At 35.6% G+C, this 20,217-nt stretch overlaps 1 protein-coding gene across 5 annotated transcripts in view; it reads left to right on the top strand.

Moving 5' to 3' along the window:
* Positions 1-20,217, top strand: part of COL24A1 (collagen type XXIV alpha 1 chain) — a 395,660-nt gene that overhangs the window by 308,699 nt on the left and 66,744 nt on the right. For all 5 annotated transcript variants that reach the window (XR_006383188.1, XM_044238615.1, XM_044238616.1 and 2 more), the window contains 5 exons: positions 3,075-3,128; positions 7,768-7,821; positions 7,933-7,986; positions 13,633-13,686; positions 14,820-14,927. Coding sequence is in view for 4 of the 5 variants with exons in the window: in XM_044238615.1 (XP_044094550.1) it covers positions 3,075-3,128; positions 7,768-7,821; positions 7,933-7,986; positions 13,633-13,686; positions 14,820-14,927 (324 nt within the window). In the remaining variant the exon portion in view is untranslated. The remainder of the gene's footprint in view (positions 1-3,074; positions 3,129-7,767; positions 7,822-7,932; positions 7,987-13,632; positions 13,687-14,819; positions 14,928-20,217) is intronic.

Genomic DNA, 20,217 nt, shown 5'->3' with positions numbered 1-20,217 from the left:
CAGTTTCAGGAGAATAGGTGTTATTTCTTCTTTGAAAGTTTGGTAGAATTCCCCAGGGAATCCATCAGGTCCTGGGCTCTTGATTTTTGGGAGGTTTTTGATCACTGCTTCAATCTCGTTACAGATATCAGTCTATTCAGGTTGTCAATTTCTTCCTGGTTCAATTTTGGGAGTTTATAGTTTTCCAGGAATGCATCCATTTCATCTAGGTTGCTTAGCTTATTGGCATATAACTGTTGATAATAACTTCTGATTATTGTTTCTACTTCCATGGTGTTAGTTGTGATCTCTCCCTTTTCATTCATAATTTTATTAATTTGGGCTTTCTCTCTTTTCTTTTGGATTAGTGTAGCCAATGGTTTATTGATCTTATTGATTCTTTCAAAAAACCAGCTTCTAGTTTCATTGATACATTCTACTGTATCTCTGGTTTCTATCTCATTGATCTCTGCTCTCAACGTGAGACAGGAATCCATCAGAATCCTAGAGGAGAACATAGGCAGGAATCTCTTCGATATCAGCCACAGCAACTTCTTTCAAGATATGTCTCCAAAGGCAAAGGAAACAAAAGCAAAAATGAACTTTTGGGACTCATCAAGATCAAAAGCTTCTGCACAGCAAAGGAAACAGTCAACAAAACTAAGAGGCAACCCACGGAATGGGAGAAGATACTTGCAAATGACAGTACAGACAAAAGGTTGATATCCAGGATCTATAAAGAACTCCTCAAACTCAACACACACAAAACAGACAATCATACAAAAAATGGGCAGAAGTTATGAACAGACACTTCTCCAATGAAGACATACAAATGGCTATCAGACACATGAAAAAATGTTCATCATCACTAGCCATCAGGGAGATTCAAATTAAAACCACATTGAGATATCACCTTACACCAGTTAGAATGGCCAAAATTAGCAAGACAGGAAACAACATGTATTGGAGGGGATGCGGAGAAAGGGGAACCCTCTTACACTTTTGGTGGGAATACAAGTTGGTGCAGCCACTTTGGAGAACAGTGTGGCGATTCCTCAAGAAATTAAAAATAGAGCTTCTCTATGACCCTGAAATTGCACTACTGGGTATTTATCCCAAAGATACAGAAGTAGTGAAAAGAAGGGCCATCTGTACCCCAATGTTTATAGCAGCAATGGCCACGGTTGCCAAACTGTGGAAAGAACCACAATGCCCTTCAACGAACGAATGGATAAGGAAGATGTGGTCTGTATACGCTATAGAGTATTATGCCTCCATCAGAAAGGATGAATACCCAACTTTTGTAGCAACATGGATGGGACTGGAAGAGATTATGCTGAGTGAAATAAGTCAGGCAGAGAGAGTCAATTATCATATGGTTTCACTTATTTGTGGAACATAACAGGTAGCATGGAGGACAGGGGGAGATGGAGAGGAGAAGGGAGTTGAGGGAAATTGGAAGGGGATGTGAACCATGAGAGACTATGGACTCTGAAAAACAATCTGAGGGTTTTGAAGGGGTGGGAGGTTGGGGGAACTAGGTGGTGGGTATTGGAGAGGGCACGGATTGCATGGAGCACTGGGTGTGGTGCAAAAACAATGAATGCTGTTATGCTGAAAAGAAATAAAAAATTAAAACAAAATAAACAACTGGTATTATATCAAACTAAAAAGCTTTTTCACAGTAAAGAAAACCATCAAAAACAAAAAGGCAGCCTTATAAATAGGAGAAGATATTTATAAATGATATACCTGATAAAAGATTACTATCCAAAATACACAAAGAACTCATACAATTCAACACCAATAAAACAATCTGATTTTTAAAAAATGGATAGAGAACCTGAATAAGTATTTTTCCAAAGAAAACATACAGAAGGCCAAGTGACACATGAAAAGATGCTCAACATCACTAATCAGGGAAATACAAATCGGAATCACAATGAGATTTCATCTCACTGCTGTCAGAATGACTAGTATCCAAAAAAGAAGAAGAAGAAAAAGAAGTAGAAGAGAAAGAAAGAAAGAATGAATGAATCTTGGCAAGGGTGTGGGGTAAAAAGTAACCCTCATGAACTGTTGGTGGGAATGTAAATAGGTATAGCCACTATTTAAAACAGTATGGAGATTCCTTAAGAAATTAAAAATAGAAATAATGTATGACCCAGCTATTTGACTTACAGATATTTATCTGAAGGAAATGAAAAACATTGAAAAGATACATGCACCTATATGTTCATTGCAGCATTACTTACAATAGCCAAGATATGGAAACAGCCTAAGTGTTTACTGATAGATGAATGGATAAAGAAGATGTAGTATGTGCGGCAAACACACACACACACACACACACACACACACAATGTGATATAACTCAACCATAAAAAGGAGTGAAATCTTGCCATTTGTGACAATATGGGTGTACCTAGAGGGCATTATGCTAAGTGAAATAAATTAGAAAAAAATACTGTATGATTTTACTTGTATTTGGAGTCTAAAAAACAAAACAGAAACAGACTCATAAATCACAGAACAAACTGTCCAGAGAGGACCATGCAGAGAGATGGCTGAAATTGGTGAAGGGGATTAAGAGTTACAAACTTCTAGTTATAAAATAAATAAGTCATGGGAATGTAATGTAAAATACAACATAGTACATATGATCAGTAATATTATAATAACTACATATGGTGACAGATGGTGACATATGGTGATATTCTGGTGATCACTTCATAATGTGTATAAATATTGAATCACTGTGTCATATGCTTGAAAAATAATATAATATTGTATGTCAACTGTATTTCAAAAAATATGCCTATCCATCTGAAAATTTATATTAAGTGGACTTCATTTTTTTAATATTTTTCCTTGCAAAATCATTATGAGATTCTCTTTAAATAATTCCATGCTTATGATATTCTTGGTATTGTTGAAATCCAATCATTTGAAATTATTTAGTGGATCTAAGCAAATAATTATATATTCGGTTTCATATTTTTGGAAAAAAAATTCTGCACTAACTATATTATCTGCATTCACGAATACTTGGATCCAGCTGTGAAATTGATTATTTTTGCACATGGTCTCTGTAGGGTCCTGTTGGAGAACAAGGAGAGAGAGGAGAGCCTGGAGGAGAGGGCTATAAGGTAAATACAGCAAATTTCACACCCTGCTTCTAATTCTAATTAGTGTTCTCTGTGATCTTTCTCAGTTTCAAAAGAAAATAAGCATCACTGAGTTACTAGTAACATCTTGTGGTTTTGATCCTAGAACAAGCCTAGCTGTTTGTACTTTCTGTTCCTTCTTTTTAAAATCATCTTCATCTTCTCCTATTGCTGTTTTTTCCTCATCATTCATATCTCAGCTGAAGTGTTACATCCTGAAAGACCTTCTCTAACTGTCCTTTCTATCCCTCCCTTTATAACATATTTAATGCTATCTATATTTTCTTACCTCTTTTTTTTATACATTTGTGTAAGTTTTGTTTGTTTGTTCATTGCCTATTTTTCCCTAACAAAAAGTAAGATCAATGAAAATAATACTCTTTTCTGGCTTCTTCATCATATCCCAAATTTCTAGAACATAATGTTCCTGGTGTACAGCAGGAATTCAATGGAGTTGTCAAATGGGAGAATGAATGTCATATTCTCATGCCTTCTGTCAGTTCTTGTCCTCTTTCATTCTTAGAAGTATTTTATGAGACCAACTTCATCAGCCAAAATTATATTAGGCTAAGTGTAGAATTTATTTTGTGTCATTTTTTATTAGCACATTTGTGTTTAAGATGTTGTGTATTCTTGCCTCATCTCACTTTTCTTCCTGTTTACAGTGTCAATAGCTAAACAAAATAGTCACTGCTAGCTCTCCTCCTATAGTTTCTATGTCGTTCCTTTGCTCACAGCATTCTGTGCCTACTTACAGTATTATCCAATCTTTATTTACCTAAATCCCATCTATCTTTTATATGCTAGTTCAAACTCCTTTTTTCACAACTCACTTTAACAGGAATATTTTCCTATTCTGTAGTCCTATAATACTTATTATTTATAAAAATTATTCAACAGAAATAGTTTACCATCTTCTGTTACTGATATTTTGCTAATTATTGTTAAGTGCAGATCTCTTGGCTCTCCAATTTGAGTATGACTTCTCTCTTTCTTATACAATGTTTTGTTTTGAGCTTTGTACATAATTGTATATAATATGTATATAACCATCGTTCATTTTTGAGCCGATATGCACCTCTCATATAAAATTTCAGTAATCATATCTGAAATGAAGATTTAAATAGCCAGATTCAATGAACAAGCTGGTAGGTACATAATTATCATCAAAAAATCGATTTTCTCAAACTTGAAATCTGAAAAATCAACTTTCAGTTCCTAAAATTCTCTTTAAAGCAAATGTTGAAGGTAGCTCTAAATGTTTGTGAAATTGTTGTGGTGACCATCTTGCATTTCTTCTATTTTTAGAGAAGCATTTTTAAAACATTATACATATATTCTCTTTCAAATTTATGTAACATTTGTATCTATAAGTGTTTATTAATCTAAAGAATCCAGTGTATTTACTTGAAAATGGGTTTTCTTTGGGTTGAAAAGTCAACCCACTGCTTCCAGAATAATTTGAGAAGCATCTTAAACATCCTTAGTTTTTGCTGTGCATAACTTGACACATTCTCGGGAAAATCAGGTTCTTGAAATACCTTCTTTTGGCCTCTACCAACTACAAAACATTTGGTAGCTAAACCAGCAAATTTACTGCCAAAAAAACAGGTAACTATTCTTTTGGAAGAAGAAGACAATCTCTTCACCTGGCGAGCAGAAGAAAAACCCTGCCTGCCTCACTCTGGATAGTCACACCTTATTCAGAAATCCTTCATCAGAGAACTTCTTCTAGGGCTACTGTGGAATCTGTTTCTCCTTCCTCATTCCATAAATACTTCTGAAGTTTTCAGCTGTGGATATTTCATGAATTAGTTTGATCCACATCTTCCTTTCTGTCTTATTCTACCCTATATCCTTAGGTTTTAGAGGTCATTTCATTATTTGTTGCTGTTTTTATTCTAAACAAGCCATCTTGAGCCAGACAGCCACAGTAATTTTATTGCTTAGATATCTGAAAGCCATGAAATATACACACTTGTCCCCTGCCAAGCTTTCCCAAGCACAAGGTTGATTCATATAGGGGAAATATGCTTCATTTAGTTAGATGATTCTGTTTTAGCCTCAGGTAAAATTTTTAAATATTTGCTTTTCTGTAATTTTAAAATTAAATTTTAAAATTGCCCTACGTTAGTTTAGGTTTCCTCATTTTTGCCTGAATTACTTTAATAACTTTTTAATTAGACTCCCTATCCCTAATTATAGCCCTTTCAAATCCATTCTCCTCTTAACATGTTCTGTCAGATGAATCTCCATTTATTCCCCCATGCTATCTCCTCTGCCAGAATGTCTTCTTTCTACTTTACAGCCTGGAATATTCATCCTTCAAGATTCATCATTTCCCTCGTAAAATTGACCATCTACCTCCCCTTGGCCATTTAGCTCATCCTACTACTAATATCCTGAGGCAAGTCAGTCATTTCCCATAACCTTGTCTACATGACTTTATAATATTTACTATAGCATATTTAATTTTTAACCCTGCAGAAAAATGGCCTTTGTCAATTTTTATTATGATAGAAAGAATCAGAGGATTTATAGTGAAGCTCCTAGAAAGGATATTTGTTTTTAGTAAGATTTATATCCAGACTTCATAAAACCAAAGGAAGCAATTGGCTATTTGATGATCATCCATCCTAAAAGAGTCCCTGTAAACTATAGACAAAAAAGGTAGAAAATTCAATTGGACATTGATGGTTTTGAGTTTTACAGTTTGCTCATATGCTCAGCCTCACTGCACTCTATAACTCCAGCTTTTCATCAATAGCTTCTCTCCTGAGTTATGCTTTATAAATGACCTATAATCATTATATTTATTTGTACCAAACTTCCTCTTGACTGACCTAATTCTGTTATTGCTGACTCTGCTCATGTTTTACTGGTAAGGCCATGTGTGGTAATGGTATTCTCTTTAGTTATGTCCATGTTCTATAGAAACCTTTCCAAACTAGCCTTTCTCTCTTCCCACTGTTCATCCTCTTAAAGAGGATTCCTTTTTTTTTTTTTTTTTTAGATCAGTAAGTTGTATTTTTTTTTCCAATTTATTTATTTTCAGAAAAACAGTATTCATTATTTTTTCACCACACCCAGTGCTCCATGCAAGCCGTGCCCTCTATAATACCCACCACCTGGTACCCCAACCTCCCACCCCCCCACCACTTCAAACCCCTCAGACTGTTTTTCAGAGTCCATAGTCTCTCATGGTTCACCTCCCCTTCCAATTTACCCAAATTCCCTAAGGAAATTGGATCTTTTTTTTTTTTTTAAAGATTTTATTTATTTATTTGACAGAGAGAGACCACAAGTAGGCAGAGAGGCAGGCAGAGAGAGAGAGGAGGAAGCAGGCTCCCTGCTGAGCAGAGAGCCCTATGCGGGACTTGATCCCAGGACCCTGAGATCATGACCTGAGCTGAAGGCAGTGGCTTAACCCACTGAGCCACCCAGGCGCCCAGGGAATTGGATCTTAAAACCATAAACATTGGCCTCAAAGAATGCAAACAAAGAAGGCTTCAACTGATCTTTCTATAAGATAAATATTGTTAGCCTATGTGGACAATCCTTAATTCTCCTAGTCCAGAAAAAGGAGATGAGCCTATGGCATTCTTTCTGTAATACACAGAGAGTAGGAAGAAAGAATTCTGAAGCAAAGAGGACAGTAGGGAAGGGGATAAAAGAGATTACATGCAGAATTCTTCATGCATATTCTGACATGCCCTTGGGTTGTTGCTAGTTTCTATTTAAACACTTGAAAAGGGAAATGTGGTAGGTTAGCATTCCTTCTTAGGAGGACTAGGGTAATGATAGGTTGCTGAATATCAAAGTCACGTGATGTGCCTTGGCATTAGATACAATAACAACTCCCAGTTTTCAATTCAATAGATCTATTGAAGTGGTATGAATTTAATTTGTAAAAATGGAGACCATAGTTTACTTCCACAGTGAGAATAGGTTGAAGAAAGAAATTTGTTCGCAAACTTTCTATTCCTATGGTCATTTACCGTATGAATTTACTGAACAAAATTACTGTAAACTGGGTGGTTTAAAAAATAGAAATTTATTCTCTCATAGTTCCAAATACCAGGAACCTGAAATTGAAGAATAGCAGACCATGCTCCCTCCCACAGGCCCTAGAGGAGAATCCTTCCTTTCCTCTTCTGGCTTCTGGTGGTTGACAGGTCTCCTGGTGGCCCCAGACACTCCAGTGCCTGCCTCTGTCTTCACGAGGCCCGCTCCTTTATTGTTTGTCTCTCTCTCTCTTTTAAGGGTACTTGTCATAGACAATTCAGGATAATATCTTTTTAAGATTACTAACTCAATGATACCTGCAAAGACCCTTTTTCCAAATGAGATCATATTCACAGGTTATGTGGATTAGCACATAGAATCTTCATTCACTCTACTACATTAACCTATGTGCAAAACAAAACTACACTTTCCATTCTTTCTCAGTTATCATAATATCTATTGGACATTGTGTTCTATAACATTTCTGAGAGAAAATAATGATTTATTACATTTAAATTGCATTTTGTAACATTTTGCTACCATTTTAAGTGATACTACTCTATTCTCTAAGTTACATGTCTCTATTTACTTTAATAATATAATCATTTCTTCCTAGGGTCATGTGGGTTTACCAGGACCAAGAGGTGCTGCTGGACATCAAGGACCCCCAGTATGTTTTGAAAATACTCTTTGTAATTCTGGCATTGACAAAAAATTGATGTTTATATATCTCATTTTGTCCCTGCTTCATATGTGATTTCTATTTGGTTTCCTGTTAAAGGGTGAGCCAGGTGACCAGGGTGAACGAGGACTAAAAGGAGAGAGAGGATCTGAAGTAAGTTGAAATTATTTAAGACAGCTTGAAACTTATTGTTGGTTTGAGAAGGCACAGACATTTGTAATTTAAATGAACATTCACCCTTCCAGAGCAAGGATCACTGTAGGCCCCTAATGAGAGTGTTGGTGAATAATTGTGCCAAAACAGGATTATTGGTTATTTCATCTGTTTTGATTGCAATCCCAGTTTCCCTTTATCAGCAGCCTTCTCTGGCTTTGTGAAAATTGCCTAAAGTTGTCCAAAACAAATGGTCGCTCCTTGGGGTTTCAAGCAAAACATCAATAATCCTTAAAACCAGCATTGAAAAGTGAAAACCTATCAGTCAAACCTATGTACTTGTAATAAGGTTAAGGATAGAAATAGTTTGACTATGGACACAGATTCACAATTGGTGTAAAATATTTTTTTCCATATGACAAGCCAATTATCTGTTATCAAATAAACAACAAATGTATTAACTATTGCATTTAGACATGTCTTTTCCTGTGTACTATTAAATGTTGCCTCAACCTTACTGAAGGTTGTTGCCTTATAACTTGCTTTGTAATTTGTACCATCAGTTCATTGCTACCTTGTTTTTCATAGCATTCTGATTTCACTTGCTATTGATTTTAATTTCTTGAGAAAACATACTGTATTTTAGTAATAAATCAGGTGAGAATGGATAAAAAGCAATCAATTTGAGACCACATTTCTCCTAATTTGTTAAGTCTTCATCCATACTTTGTGTTTCCTACTTATGGAAATAAGTAATAAAATTGGGTTGAATCTGATATTACATAGGTGCTCACTCACCTAAAGCCATTTTGAATAGTCTTGACTATATTCCAGTCTTGACTTCCTGTGAGCTTCCTTAATAAATAAGAACTAATAAATAAAAAATAAAAACATCCAATTGAAGGCAACCCTTAACAAGAAAAAATGCAGAGAGAGAAGGTAATTGTCCCATTTAATTGGAATTTTTAATACCCAAATTGGAAAAAATAGTGGAAAAAGCCTAGAACACTACTACTGCTTTCATTTGACTTCCTTATATTTGCACTAAGTGCCTAAGGATACAAATGCTCTCCCAACTTCGAGTCTAAAATTTTTAATCTCTTACAATTAGTACTTTCATATTCTCAATATTTTTTTCTTTTTTGACATATATCAGGAAGAAGAAATTTTTGAAATATTTGTTAGTATCTATTAAAAGTATGCCAATGCAATTCAAATATTCTTCTCAGACAACTACATTTCCAACTGAGATGGTCAGATCTCCCTGGGTATTAGAGCCAAAAAGTGCTGAGGAAACATAATTTAAATTATGTATAATTCAAGTGAATTCGTTCTATCCTGCTTTGGGCAGTGCTGCCATACAGTTCAAGTTACATTAAAAACCATCTTAGAATTTAAAGTAGTTATAATTGCTACAAGAATAATCATTGACCATGTATTACTCACTAGGGACACCTTCAGCGGCCAGGTGGATTTTGTCCAATTGTTGTCATCTTGTTTTTGCAAAGCTTCAAATTTGTTTTTTAGGGTTGCAAATGGCCCTTTAAAATCATCTGAACCACCCTCTCTTTTTCAGATGAAGAAATTTAAGTCTCAGAGAGATTGAGTTACCTAAGATCGCAGAATTAGTTAACAGAACCAAAGCTAGAAATTTCCTGACTCCCAATGTTATACAAAAGCCTTCTATTACTTTGAAATCTTTTAGAAGTTAAGGAAAATATGATTAATCTTAACCAACTAACTTATTCATTGGACTCTCATGGATGAGACAGTGGGCAACTATAAAGAAAAAGAGCAAGCCAAAGCCAATTGCACAACCACTACATTTTCAAAGACTTTTTAAATTCAAATATAGTGAACTGTCCTATAATGGCTTTCAAAGACTAAGACTCAAGCCAAAATCTTATTTTTCTTCCAAAACAAAATTCCAGATTCAGTGAATTGAAATTTCTTGGTTAAGAAAAAAGAAGAAGAGAGAAAGAGTAATTATTGTCAAACTCTAAATCTGTGTGTATTGATTGTAAACCTATCCTCTCTAACAAAGTTAGAACTAACAATGTATCGGTAACTGTTTTTCAGTTTCACTTAAATAAAAAACAAACAAGGGTTATACTATAATGACACATTTTAAAATGTCTTTTATCCAAAGAATTAGACTACCTTCTCTAGCAGCCTATAAACTGGTACAATCTCCATGAAAGGAAAGCTGTTTTAAGTGGATCTAATTTCAAATGGGCCATTCTGTTTTTTAAAACTAGCCAAACAAAAGAGAAAGCACAATTTTATGCTTACTCTAAAGAATACATGTAAAGTTTATTTTCCTTTCCTATTATGAGAACAGAAAAGTCTGTTTGTTCACTTATGGGGTACTTAATATTTAAATAAAGTAATATGAATAAGTTAAGTTTAAAAGTATCATTAGAATCCTGTTTGAATTCTGGGTATTGGTTAGAGAGTGACTTTTTTTCTTTTGTAAGAGAGCAACTCAGTCATGTACCAGCACCTTATATGACAAAATATTTTCTTTGTCTTTGGCCCAAATCTATAATTTCCTATTGAAATAGACCTGCTCTGTATAGGATTAATGTTTAGTAATGTTTGGCTCTTAATTTATTTATAAGTCAATAATTCCACTTTGAGATTTTTTTTATGCACATTTTTTTAAAAATATCACTGTTCTACACTTTGTTGATCTTTATGCATTTAAAATCTCAATTGTAAGACTAGGTTTTTTCTAGCGGGCCTACTTCCTTTGATTATGATCATAATAATTGTAATAAAGAACTCTTTTCTGAATTGAACATCTCAAAACAGCAGACTATAGTTTTGTTTGCTAAATACTTTTTGTCTTGAATAGACAGATTTTGCCTCAAGTGTCCTATTATAAGTAGCAAAATATAGTTTCAAAATAATTTTTATAGTCATACTTTCCCTTTCATGTTATTCTATAGGGAGCTGCTTCCTGTTGCCCATTCAAGTCTGAAAAACATTCTGATTTTCATGATAATAGACCCATACATGTAGATTTCAGTACACAACATTTAACTTTTCTGAAATAATCCCTAACATAATCATGATCCCAAAATGTAATCAGTCTGTGATGATATGTGAATCTCTTTGTTTTTATTTTGTTATACAAACATTTGAAGTAAAACCCTTACTTATATGTGTATATGTCTGAACCATAAGACATAAAATCAGGTATACTAAAAATATAACTTTGTATTTTGTGTTCTTTATAATTGAACTTAACATCTGTCCTGAGTGCCCAGCCTGCCTGGTGGTAGAAACCTAATGGGTTGGAGGGAAAAAAAAAAAAAAAAAGGAAACCTAATTGGTGAAAATCTAATCAATGAGTGCCTTTAACTCTAGCCACACAAATATCCTACATTTGATTTAGAGTTTTCCCTATTCACTCCCTTGTCAAGTTTATAGTTACATTCTGGGTAGCAGTGGTGGGGAAGAGGAATGGAAGGTGAGTGTGGTCTTTAGTCATCTGTCCACCCTAGTATACACTGAAATGCTCATCATCCATGGAGGTCCCCAGTTGCCATCATCCCACCATGCTGACATCTACCTTGACCCTTCCTTGCAGAAGAAGCTCTTCAACCCATGCTGACATGTATAGCTATTTTCTGAGTATAGAAAAAGTACAAAGTCTCCTTACATAGGCCCTTAATGGCTATATGCTCTATTCTTGGCCCTGTGGAAATACATTCTGCTAATTCCTATACCATGCTAGGTGCATGGTGCTAGGTGAACTCAGACTTTCTCAAGCCCACTGGCCTACACATCTCATGCAGAAATTTCTACTCTATTGCTGACACTCAGTGCAGTTGATGTGGACTTCAGAATGAAGACTTTAGCCTCCCTAGCCATTGTCTCCGTGCTCAAATCCCCACACTTCTCTGGGGGTTATCATTCCTTATACACACCCCAGGACATGAGGACAGAGTGAGGTGTAAAGGGCCCATCTCAGAGACGCCCGTCAGAGCCAAACAGTCTTGCTTCTCTACTTCTCTTCCTACATTTCTCCAATTTGAAGATCTTTATATCCCCTTAAATAGGAAAAATTTTCTCTTACACTATTATAATTCCAAGTCTGTTCTTTATGGCAGAATGTATGACTTGCATTCTTTGTCAACTTGGTTTTTGATAATCAAATATAGACTTTAAATATTTAAAAATCAGGCTTTTGCTTTTAAAAATATATTCTTCCCAAAATATTATATCCTCAAATTGTTACTCGGCCATGAGTTTCAGAGGACTATTTTGAAATTCATAAACTAAGGAATAGTCTATTTTGAAAACCTAAAATCTAGAACAGATCTATCACTTTGCCTAAAAACAAATACTGTAAAGGAAAAAAACATTCTTGTTAATATATCTGAATATTATCACAGTTCGTATAATATTTAATGAGTGCTATTAGAGATAACTGAAATAACAATTTTTTGAATATTTAAAATCTTATTTATTTTACTTCCTTATTTTGTTCTAAAAGATATATTTTAGAGATCAAATAATTCTAGGAATTGCATCTTCTTCAGCTAAGTCAGATCATCTACTGTTTCTTTTCCTGGTTTCCTTACCCTTAGAAGAACTTCATATTAGTGAATTTTTAATGCAAGTAAATTAGTTTTCCAAGCTGGAGGTAGAACTCTTATTATATATATCTTCCCATTATCAAATTCCTACAAAGTTGGATTTTTATTTCTTATAGAAAATGTCCTTTTTTTCCTATGACTGCATGTACTATTTCTTCTTGAAATGTTAAGATCATTTTCAGAGGATGTAATATGTTATGAAATTATTTACTTTGTTATTGTTGTCAACTTGAATCTTTGGCATGATTTACCTTCAAATTTGAATAACTTAATATCCCATTTTGGTGGAATTGTTCTGTTTGTGAGAACTTTCAGTGACTTCTGAGAAATGTGTCTGGTAATGACAATATGCTTCTTTTTCTTATTTGTGAACTAGGTCACTCTTTTCCACATTTTTCTTTTTAAAATAATTTTAAGATATCATCAGAATAATGGCATGATTCTCAAAGGGCAAAGTTCCTAACTATCCTGGCAGATCAGTTACTGCTGAATCAATTATGATTTAAAACATCTCACACATGGAAAAACAAAGAGTTCCGTGGGAAATAAATATCTTTTCTTTGATTCACAAGTATGTTCTTCTCTCTGCTTCCCGATAAGCACATTTTAGGCTATTGGTTCATGTCTCTTAGGACATTGTAAGTGTCTTGGGATCATTAACTTTACCTTTGCATCCCCAGCACATACAAAATAGTCAATAAATGTTTATGAAATTAGTAAACCACTTAGCCACATTCAACGGGAAGACAAAGGCCCTATCTGAAAACACGAACATTTATCTGATAATATTCAGTTCCCTTTTAGAGCCAAGATTTAAATTCTTAAATCCTAGGATTTGGAGCTAGGTGGAAATTCATAGATTATCTGGTCAAATTATCTTGTTTTCAGATAAAGAAAATGGCTCCCAGGCAATCTCAGTGATGTATAGCTAGCCCCTGGCAGCACTGGCTGCAGAATCCCAGGCTCAGGGTTCTTTTCTATGCCTTCAGCTTAGCGAAGTTTAGTAAAATTAACTGACAATTGTGTTTCACATTTTTAGGGTCCTAGGGGGAAAAAAGGAGCTCCTGGTCCTTCTGGGAAACCTGGGATTCCTGTAAGTAGCAGGCCCTTTTCATCTTTGTTTTTCTAAATAGAATTGGCAGCTTCAGCAAGCAGAAAAGTTTGAGGCCAATTATGACAAGTGTTGGATAAATCAGCTTGTCTTCAAAAAAAATTTAAGCCCAAGCTGGAACACAGAGGGAACAAAATATGACCGTTAGCTCAAAACCAGGCTTGCTATTTAAGTATAAGTCTCTGCAGTTGAAGGATGCTATTTTCCGGTGTTATGAAGCTCTCTCTGTGGACTCATCGTGCTCTCTGATCATAACTGAAAACAAGGAACTTGAAATATGACTAAATGATTAGTGACAAAGGTCAGAGATCCTCAAGCATGAATAAAAAGCATGAGCTGGATTGTACTTGAAGGACATATCCTTTCAGTTTCCTGGCAAACAGAACAGAAAGTCTTAGAAGAAAATATTCAAATCATTTCATCACAGAACAAAGATTAATTTTACCTTAGCCATCAGTTTCCTCTGGCCAACCGAATTGTGTGTTGACTGGCTTATTAGCAAATACTTATTTCCTGCTGGTCTTCCATAGCCAAGGGCTGGATGCCTACTTTGGGTGGCCTCTCTTGGTTCAAAAAAAGAAAAGAAAATGAACATAAATTAAAAGCACATACAGATCAGAGATTCATACAGATAAAATCCACTTGCCCAAGAGTAGAAACAAAATGTTCAGACCTTTATGCAGTCATATAATTATGTAGTTCAGAGTGGCAACAAAAAGAACCTTAATACATACACTTTGTGAGAAAGTAACAGGACATGAGGTTTTGCAGATGGTAAAATACTGTTGTATCATAAATTGACAGGTGCATATAGCTTACTTTTCTCCATAGCTGGATAGAGCAGAGGCCAGGACAATGAAAAATATGAGAGAATTACACTGAAACTGAAAAGCTTATACAGTAATTTTTCATAAACTTGGAATTTCTCTTTAGGGATTTAAAGACAGGTAGCTAGCTGGTCTGTTGAATACAAAAGGGAATTCAGGAAACAGGAAAATTTATCCTAGGGCATGGTATTAAAAATGTAAACATCCCTCTCCCAAATATAAAGGTATTTATCATTTAAACATTTGTATAGCATCTCTCTATAATCCATGTAATTTTTGATTACCAAGGGTCTTCCTGGCCTACCTGGGCCAAAAGGCATGCAAGGATACCATGGAGCCGATGGCATTTCAGGAAACTCTGGAAAAGTTGGGCTACCAGGAAAACAGGGACTTCCTGTGAGTAGAATGAATCTCTTTTTACTTTTCCTTATTTATACACATCTCTTGGGTAGACCATATATATTTTGGCTTTCTTAGTTTTGATATTGGTTCAGATTAGCCAACCACTGGCCAACAACAAAGCTTATTGTAGCCAATGACAAAGTTGTTTTAGAATTGTGTTTATGATCTTCAGGGAATGTGTGAGTATATTCTCTTGGATATTTTATATCCAATGACTCTTATTATAAATAATACAGGAGGGCGCCTGGGTGGCTCAGTGGGTTAAGCCTCTGCCTTCGGCTCAGGTCATGATCTCAGGGTCCTGGAATCAAGTCCCACATTGGCCTCTTTGCTCAGCAGGGAGCCTGCTTCCCCATCTCTCTCTCTCCCTGCCTCTTTGCCTACTTGTGATCTCTGTCTATGTCAAATGAATTAAATAAATAAATAAATAAATAAAACATGACATCTTTGCACATATAAAAGCTTGTAAATAAGAACCATAATGAAGCAAAATTTTAACGACTACACAGCGTGGCTGTGTCTTGGGTTCATCAAATATCTTGAGCCACCTTTGGCACATTTAAGGGTTAGCAGTAACTCAGTGGAAATTCTGCCAAAATTCATTTTCCCTTTACTTTACAGCCTCAGTATTTTATAAAAATTGTGTGACTATTTTCTGTGTTTATCAAGTGGTGATGCAATAATATAGCTTCTCCCTGATTTTAATGCAAATCTTTATCTAATTTATTTGATCAGAAATTTAAAAGTCATATTTTGTCTTCATTTAGCCATTTCTCCTCTTTCCTTCCCTAATGTCCTCATAATCCAGATTTTTTTTAATCTAACTTGGTGTTTTCACTTGAAATATTAGAATAATAAACCATGTACTTTCAAGAACCCTGTAATATTTACTCTTACATTTCTGCTCTTTGGATGTGGTTTTCTATGGACCTGTTTTTCTTCTGTTAAAAACTAAGTCAATCCTACTTGTTTATTTAAATGTAGCATGATACTAAACCTAAGCCCAAACCCAAACTAATATTCTTCTTTCACTATGATGACACGTCTCCCTTTAAAATAGTTAATTACTTAGTTAATTAATTAAATTAAGAAACTATGAGCTAGCCAGTTTCATTATTTCAGAAGTAATACAGCCAGATTCCATTTGAAAAGATGAAAAATAATTTTCAGATTCTATCTGAAAAGGAGTTTAAACATGGTTTCTATTTGTTTGGGAGGCAATATGTCAGAACATCAGAGCAACACGTTAAGACCTAGAAAACTTTGATAGCAATCTGATGTCTTTAATTAAAATAGATATTTTATAGACTTCTGTCTGCCATTAACAACAGTCTGGTTGAAAGAGGATTTTCTTTCCTTTGAGATGTCAGTCTTTAAGGGTGTTTATGCCCTGGACCCTCATTCTCATGCTGCTCTCCAGACTTACCATATACTAGTCTTAAAATGAGGTTGTGGCTCAGTGGGTTGAGCCGCTGCCTTCGGCTCAGGTCATGATCTCAGGGTCCTGGGATCGAGTCCCGCATCGGGCTCTCTGCTCAGCAGGGAGCCTGCTTCCCTCTCTCTCCCTCTGCCCGCCTCTCTGTCTACTTGTGATTTCTCTCTGTCAAATAAATAAATGGAATCTTTAAAAAAAAAAAAAATGAGGTTGTGGGGGCGAGGGCTCCTGAATGGCTCAGTCGGTTAAGCATCTGCCATAGGTCCTGAGATCCAGCCCTGTGGGGACCCTCTCCTCTGCGGGGAGCCTGCTTCTCCCTTTCCCTCTGCCTGCGTTCTTCCACTTGTGCTTTCACTCTCTCTCTGTCAAAACGAATAAATAAAGTATTTTTTTTAAAAATGAGTTTGGGGATTTTTAAAACAATAGAGCATATTGAATTGGCCTGAGAGTCTTTTTGTGGATTAAGTTTTACTGGGAAATGTTACAGTAAATCTTACCTTACTACTTTAGGTAAGATTTTGAAGGTTGAAAACAAAGAAAACCAGATTTCAAAACATATCATATTTCTTGCTGCTGAACACAAGTTTGATCATGGAGGTGGTGCATATGTGGATGGATGGTATAAAAAATGAGTTGTAAATACTACTAATAGGAAAGAGATTTATTTAATTACTGGGAAGAGGGAATCATTTCTTATCTGGCTAATACTATTAATTCAGATACTCATTCCTGATATGGATAATAGACACCAGGATGTGTCTAATAAGAATTTCAGATAATTCAGTATATTAGGTAATCATCAGACATTAATGACAGGTCAAAGTTATCAATTATGTTTTATATCTGTTTACTTAGTGGTTTATGTGACAAACAACTTTTTTTCTGGCAATTATGTGACATCTGAATTTTCCCAGAAAGGACTGAAAATTCCATGGAATGAAAACATTGACTTAGATTTCTAAAAGAATTGTTTTCTAGGCATGAAAACAGCAATGTGGCAAGTAACTGTTACCTGCTGCTAGATTCTAGCCAAAAAAATAGACATTTTCTAACAACTCTACACTCTTCTTCAATAGTGATATCATGCTTAAAGGACCATAAGGTAATGACTAAGAGAAGGCCAATACAGGAAATAATCAGCATAAATAAGATACTGATTTCATTTGAGGCCACTCTAAGCCTTATTGCTAGAATCTACCATGCTATTTTTATTGGCTCTATGGGTGAAGGATTATGCATGATGTCAAGTCACTGATTCTACATGGAACAGACAGGAATGTAGGGCACTTAAAGCCAGATTTTGAGGCTATTTGCACACTCAGGGCTATTCCAAAAGGCAGTTAGGATTCTAGAGTATCAACCAGGGCTGTTTGGTTGCAAATAACCACACATGGATCTAGGGATTGCCCATATATGTGGCTTGCCCCAAATTTTGCCCACTGGGAAGATTTCCCTTTACTGATATCTTTCAGGCTTTAATGCAGCAGCCATTCACTTCTAGCGGGTGGTGACAATCAATGCTGATCTATCTACATATCAGATCTGAGCTTTCCTTCCACCATACTGGTAAAGGCCCTTCTCTAGGCTGAAGGAAAAGAGGTAAAGCAGTTGAGCAGGTATCAAGGAAATCTTAGTTGGCTGCTTTCATATTTTGTTTGCTCTCTCTCGACATGGTAGTACCCAGTCGTAATATATCCCCTTTTCATTTAGGAGGAGAATGCTGCTGCTGCACATCCAATTTTATGATTCCGTTGATCAAATATCCCCTTGTTCATAGTGGGTAATTCAGGACACATACTTATTTGATGTCTTAAGGTTGGTTTTTCAGTTTTAACCAGAGCAAGTGCAGAACTGCATTCTAGACGGGAAATTACATGTGACAAAAAAAGGCATGGTTTATCTTCAAAACCTTATGGATAAAAGCTGTGATTCTGTTACAGGGGGTTACCAGAGCGTCCATACAGCATCTCTACCAGCCACAGATTCCTCTGTTATTACTGGTTACTATCGTTGTTCAGCCATAATGTACAAATAACAAGGTGGCTTACATAGCACCCTGAATCTGCTATAAACTTCAGTCTTTCCCTGACCCCCAGTCTCCTGCCAGGATGTCCAAAATATCCTAGGTTTGGATTAGCCAAACCAACTAAAGAAGGGTGATAATAGCAACACTAATGGGGAAGACTGTTTTATCACTGACGTTGTTTAGAATTGCCAGTATACAATGATGAAAAAAGTGTTATTGCTGTTTTAAAAATTCACTAACGACAATATATTCCCTTTCTGCTTGCACTAGGAGTGGGCTTTCTCCCATCTACATCGCCTTCTTTTTTTTTTTTTTAATTTATTTATTTGACAGAGAGAAATCACAAGTAGGCAGAGAGGCAGGCAGAGAGAGAGAGAGAGGAAAGCAGGCTCCCTGTTGAGCAGAGAGCCCGATGCGGGACTCGATCCCAGGACTCTGAGATCATGACTTGAGCCGAAGGCAGCGGCTTAACCCACTGAGCCACCCAGGCGCCCCCATCTACATCGCCTTCTTATATCACTAACCAACTGCTAGAGGGTCAAGGAATCTGCTACAGCTTGGGGTGGGGTGGAGAGGGGCAGACACTCGATCTCAAAAACAAACAGAAAACATCCAACCAATTCTATTTACGTTCTCATTTATACATGGTCTATATCAGCAGTCCACTCTCGGTTATCAGAAACCTATACCTGATGAACCAAATGGATCTTTATTTGTAGGGCCCATGAGCTAAGCCAGTTTTTAAATTTTTAGTGGTAGAAAAAATAAAAAGAAGAAGGTTTTGTCACACGTGAAAATACATGAAACTTAAATTTCAGTACCCATAAATTAATTTTGTTGGCACACAGCCACAGTCATTTGTTTACTTATAGCTGCTTTTGCACTACAAAGCACAGTTGAGTAGTTGCAAAGAAGACCAATGGCCTCGCAAAATCTAAAATGTTTATTCTCTGGCTCTTTTACAGAAAAAGTTGGCCGTTGTCTGGTCTGTTTGGATTATCACACTGTTCTTATTCTATAGCTTTGTAATGTGTCCTTATATTTAAGAGAGCAAGTCCCTCTTCTTTATACTTCTGCCACATGCACATTTGGGATTAGATTTGTTGAGTCTCTCTAAAAACCTAACGTAAACTTGAACTGTCATTAGGTTTGCCTTGAATTTATAGATATATTGGGAGAAAATTCACATCATTACGGTTATCTAATAAAGGAGATGAAATATTTATTGTTATCATCTTTATTGTGCTCTAATAGAAGAGCTCCAAAATAATAATGGCAAAATTTTTATAATACTAATTATGTGCCAGGCACCATGATACGTGTTGGACTATATTGACTCAATTGTTATAATCTTATGAGATATATACAATTATGATCCTTATTTTATACATGAAGAAACTGAGGTCAATTACACCTCAATTTTTTAAAAAATACATATCTACACACATACTGAGGTACTGAGAGATTGTCACTTTCATTGTCTCATAGCCACAAAAGCAGCATATCTCTTTGCTTTTATCATTATGCAATATTGTCTCTTAATAAAGGCCTTGTGTATTATTTTACTTTCTAGTTAGCTGTTACTATTTTATTTTATTTTTTTATTTATACAATTATTCTTTTAAGATGTATTTGTCTATTTTAGAGAGAGGTAGAGAGAGAGAGTGGTGTGGAGGGGTAAAGGGAGGGAGAGAGAATCTCATCACACTCTGCACTGAGCATGGAGCCTGTGATAGGGCTCAGTCTCATCACCCTGAGATCACAACTGAGCCAAGACCAAGAATCATATGCTTAACAACTTGTCCCACACAGGCACCCCCAGT

This window comes from Neovison vison, chromosome 2 (assembly GCF_020171115.1).
Source record: "Neovison vison isolate M4711 chromosome 2, ASM_NN_V1, whole genome shotgun sequence".
In the NCBI taxonomy this organism is placed as follows: domain Eukaryota; kingdom Metazoa; phylum Chordata; class Mammalia; order Carnivora; family Mustelidae; genus Neogale; species Neogale vison.
Note: the sequence above shows the minus strand (reverse complement) of the source record. Positions and strands in the feature narration are given on the sequence as shown.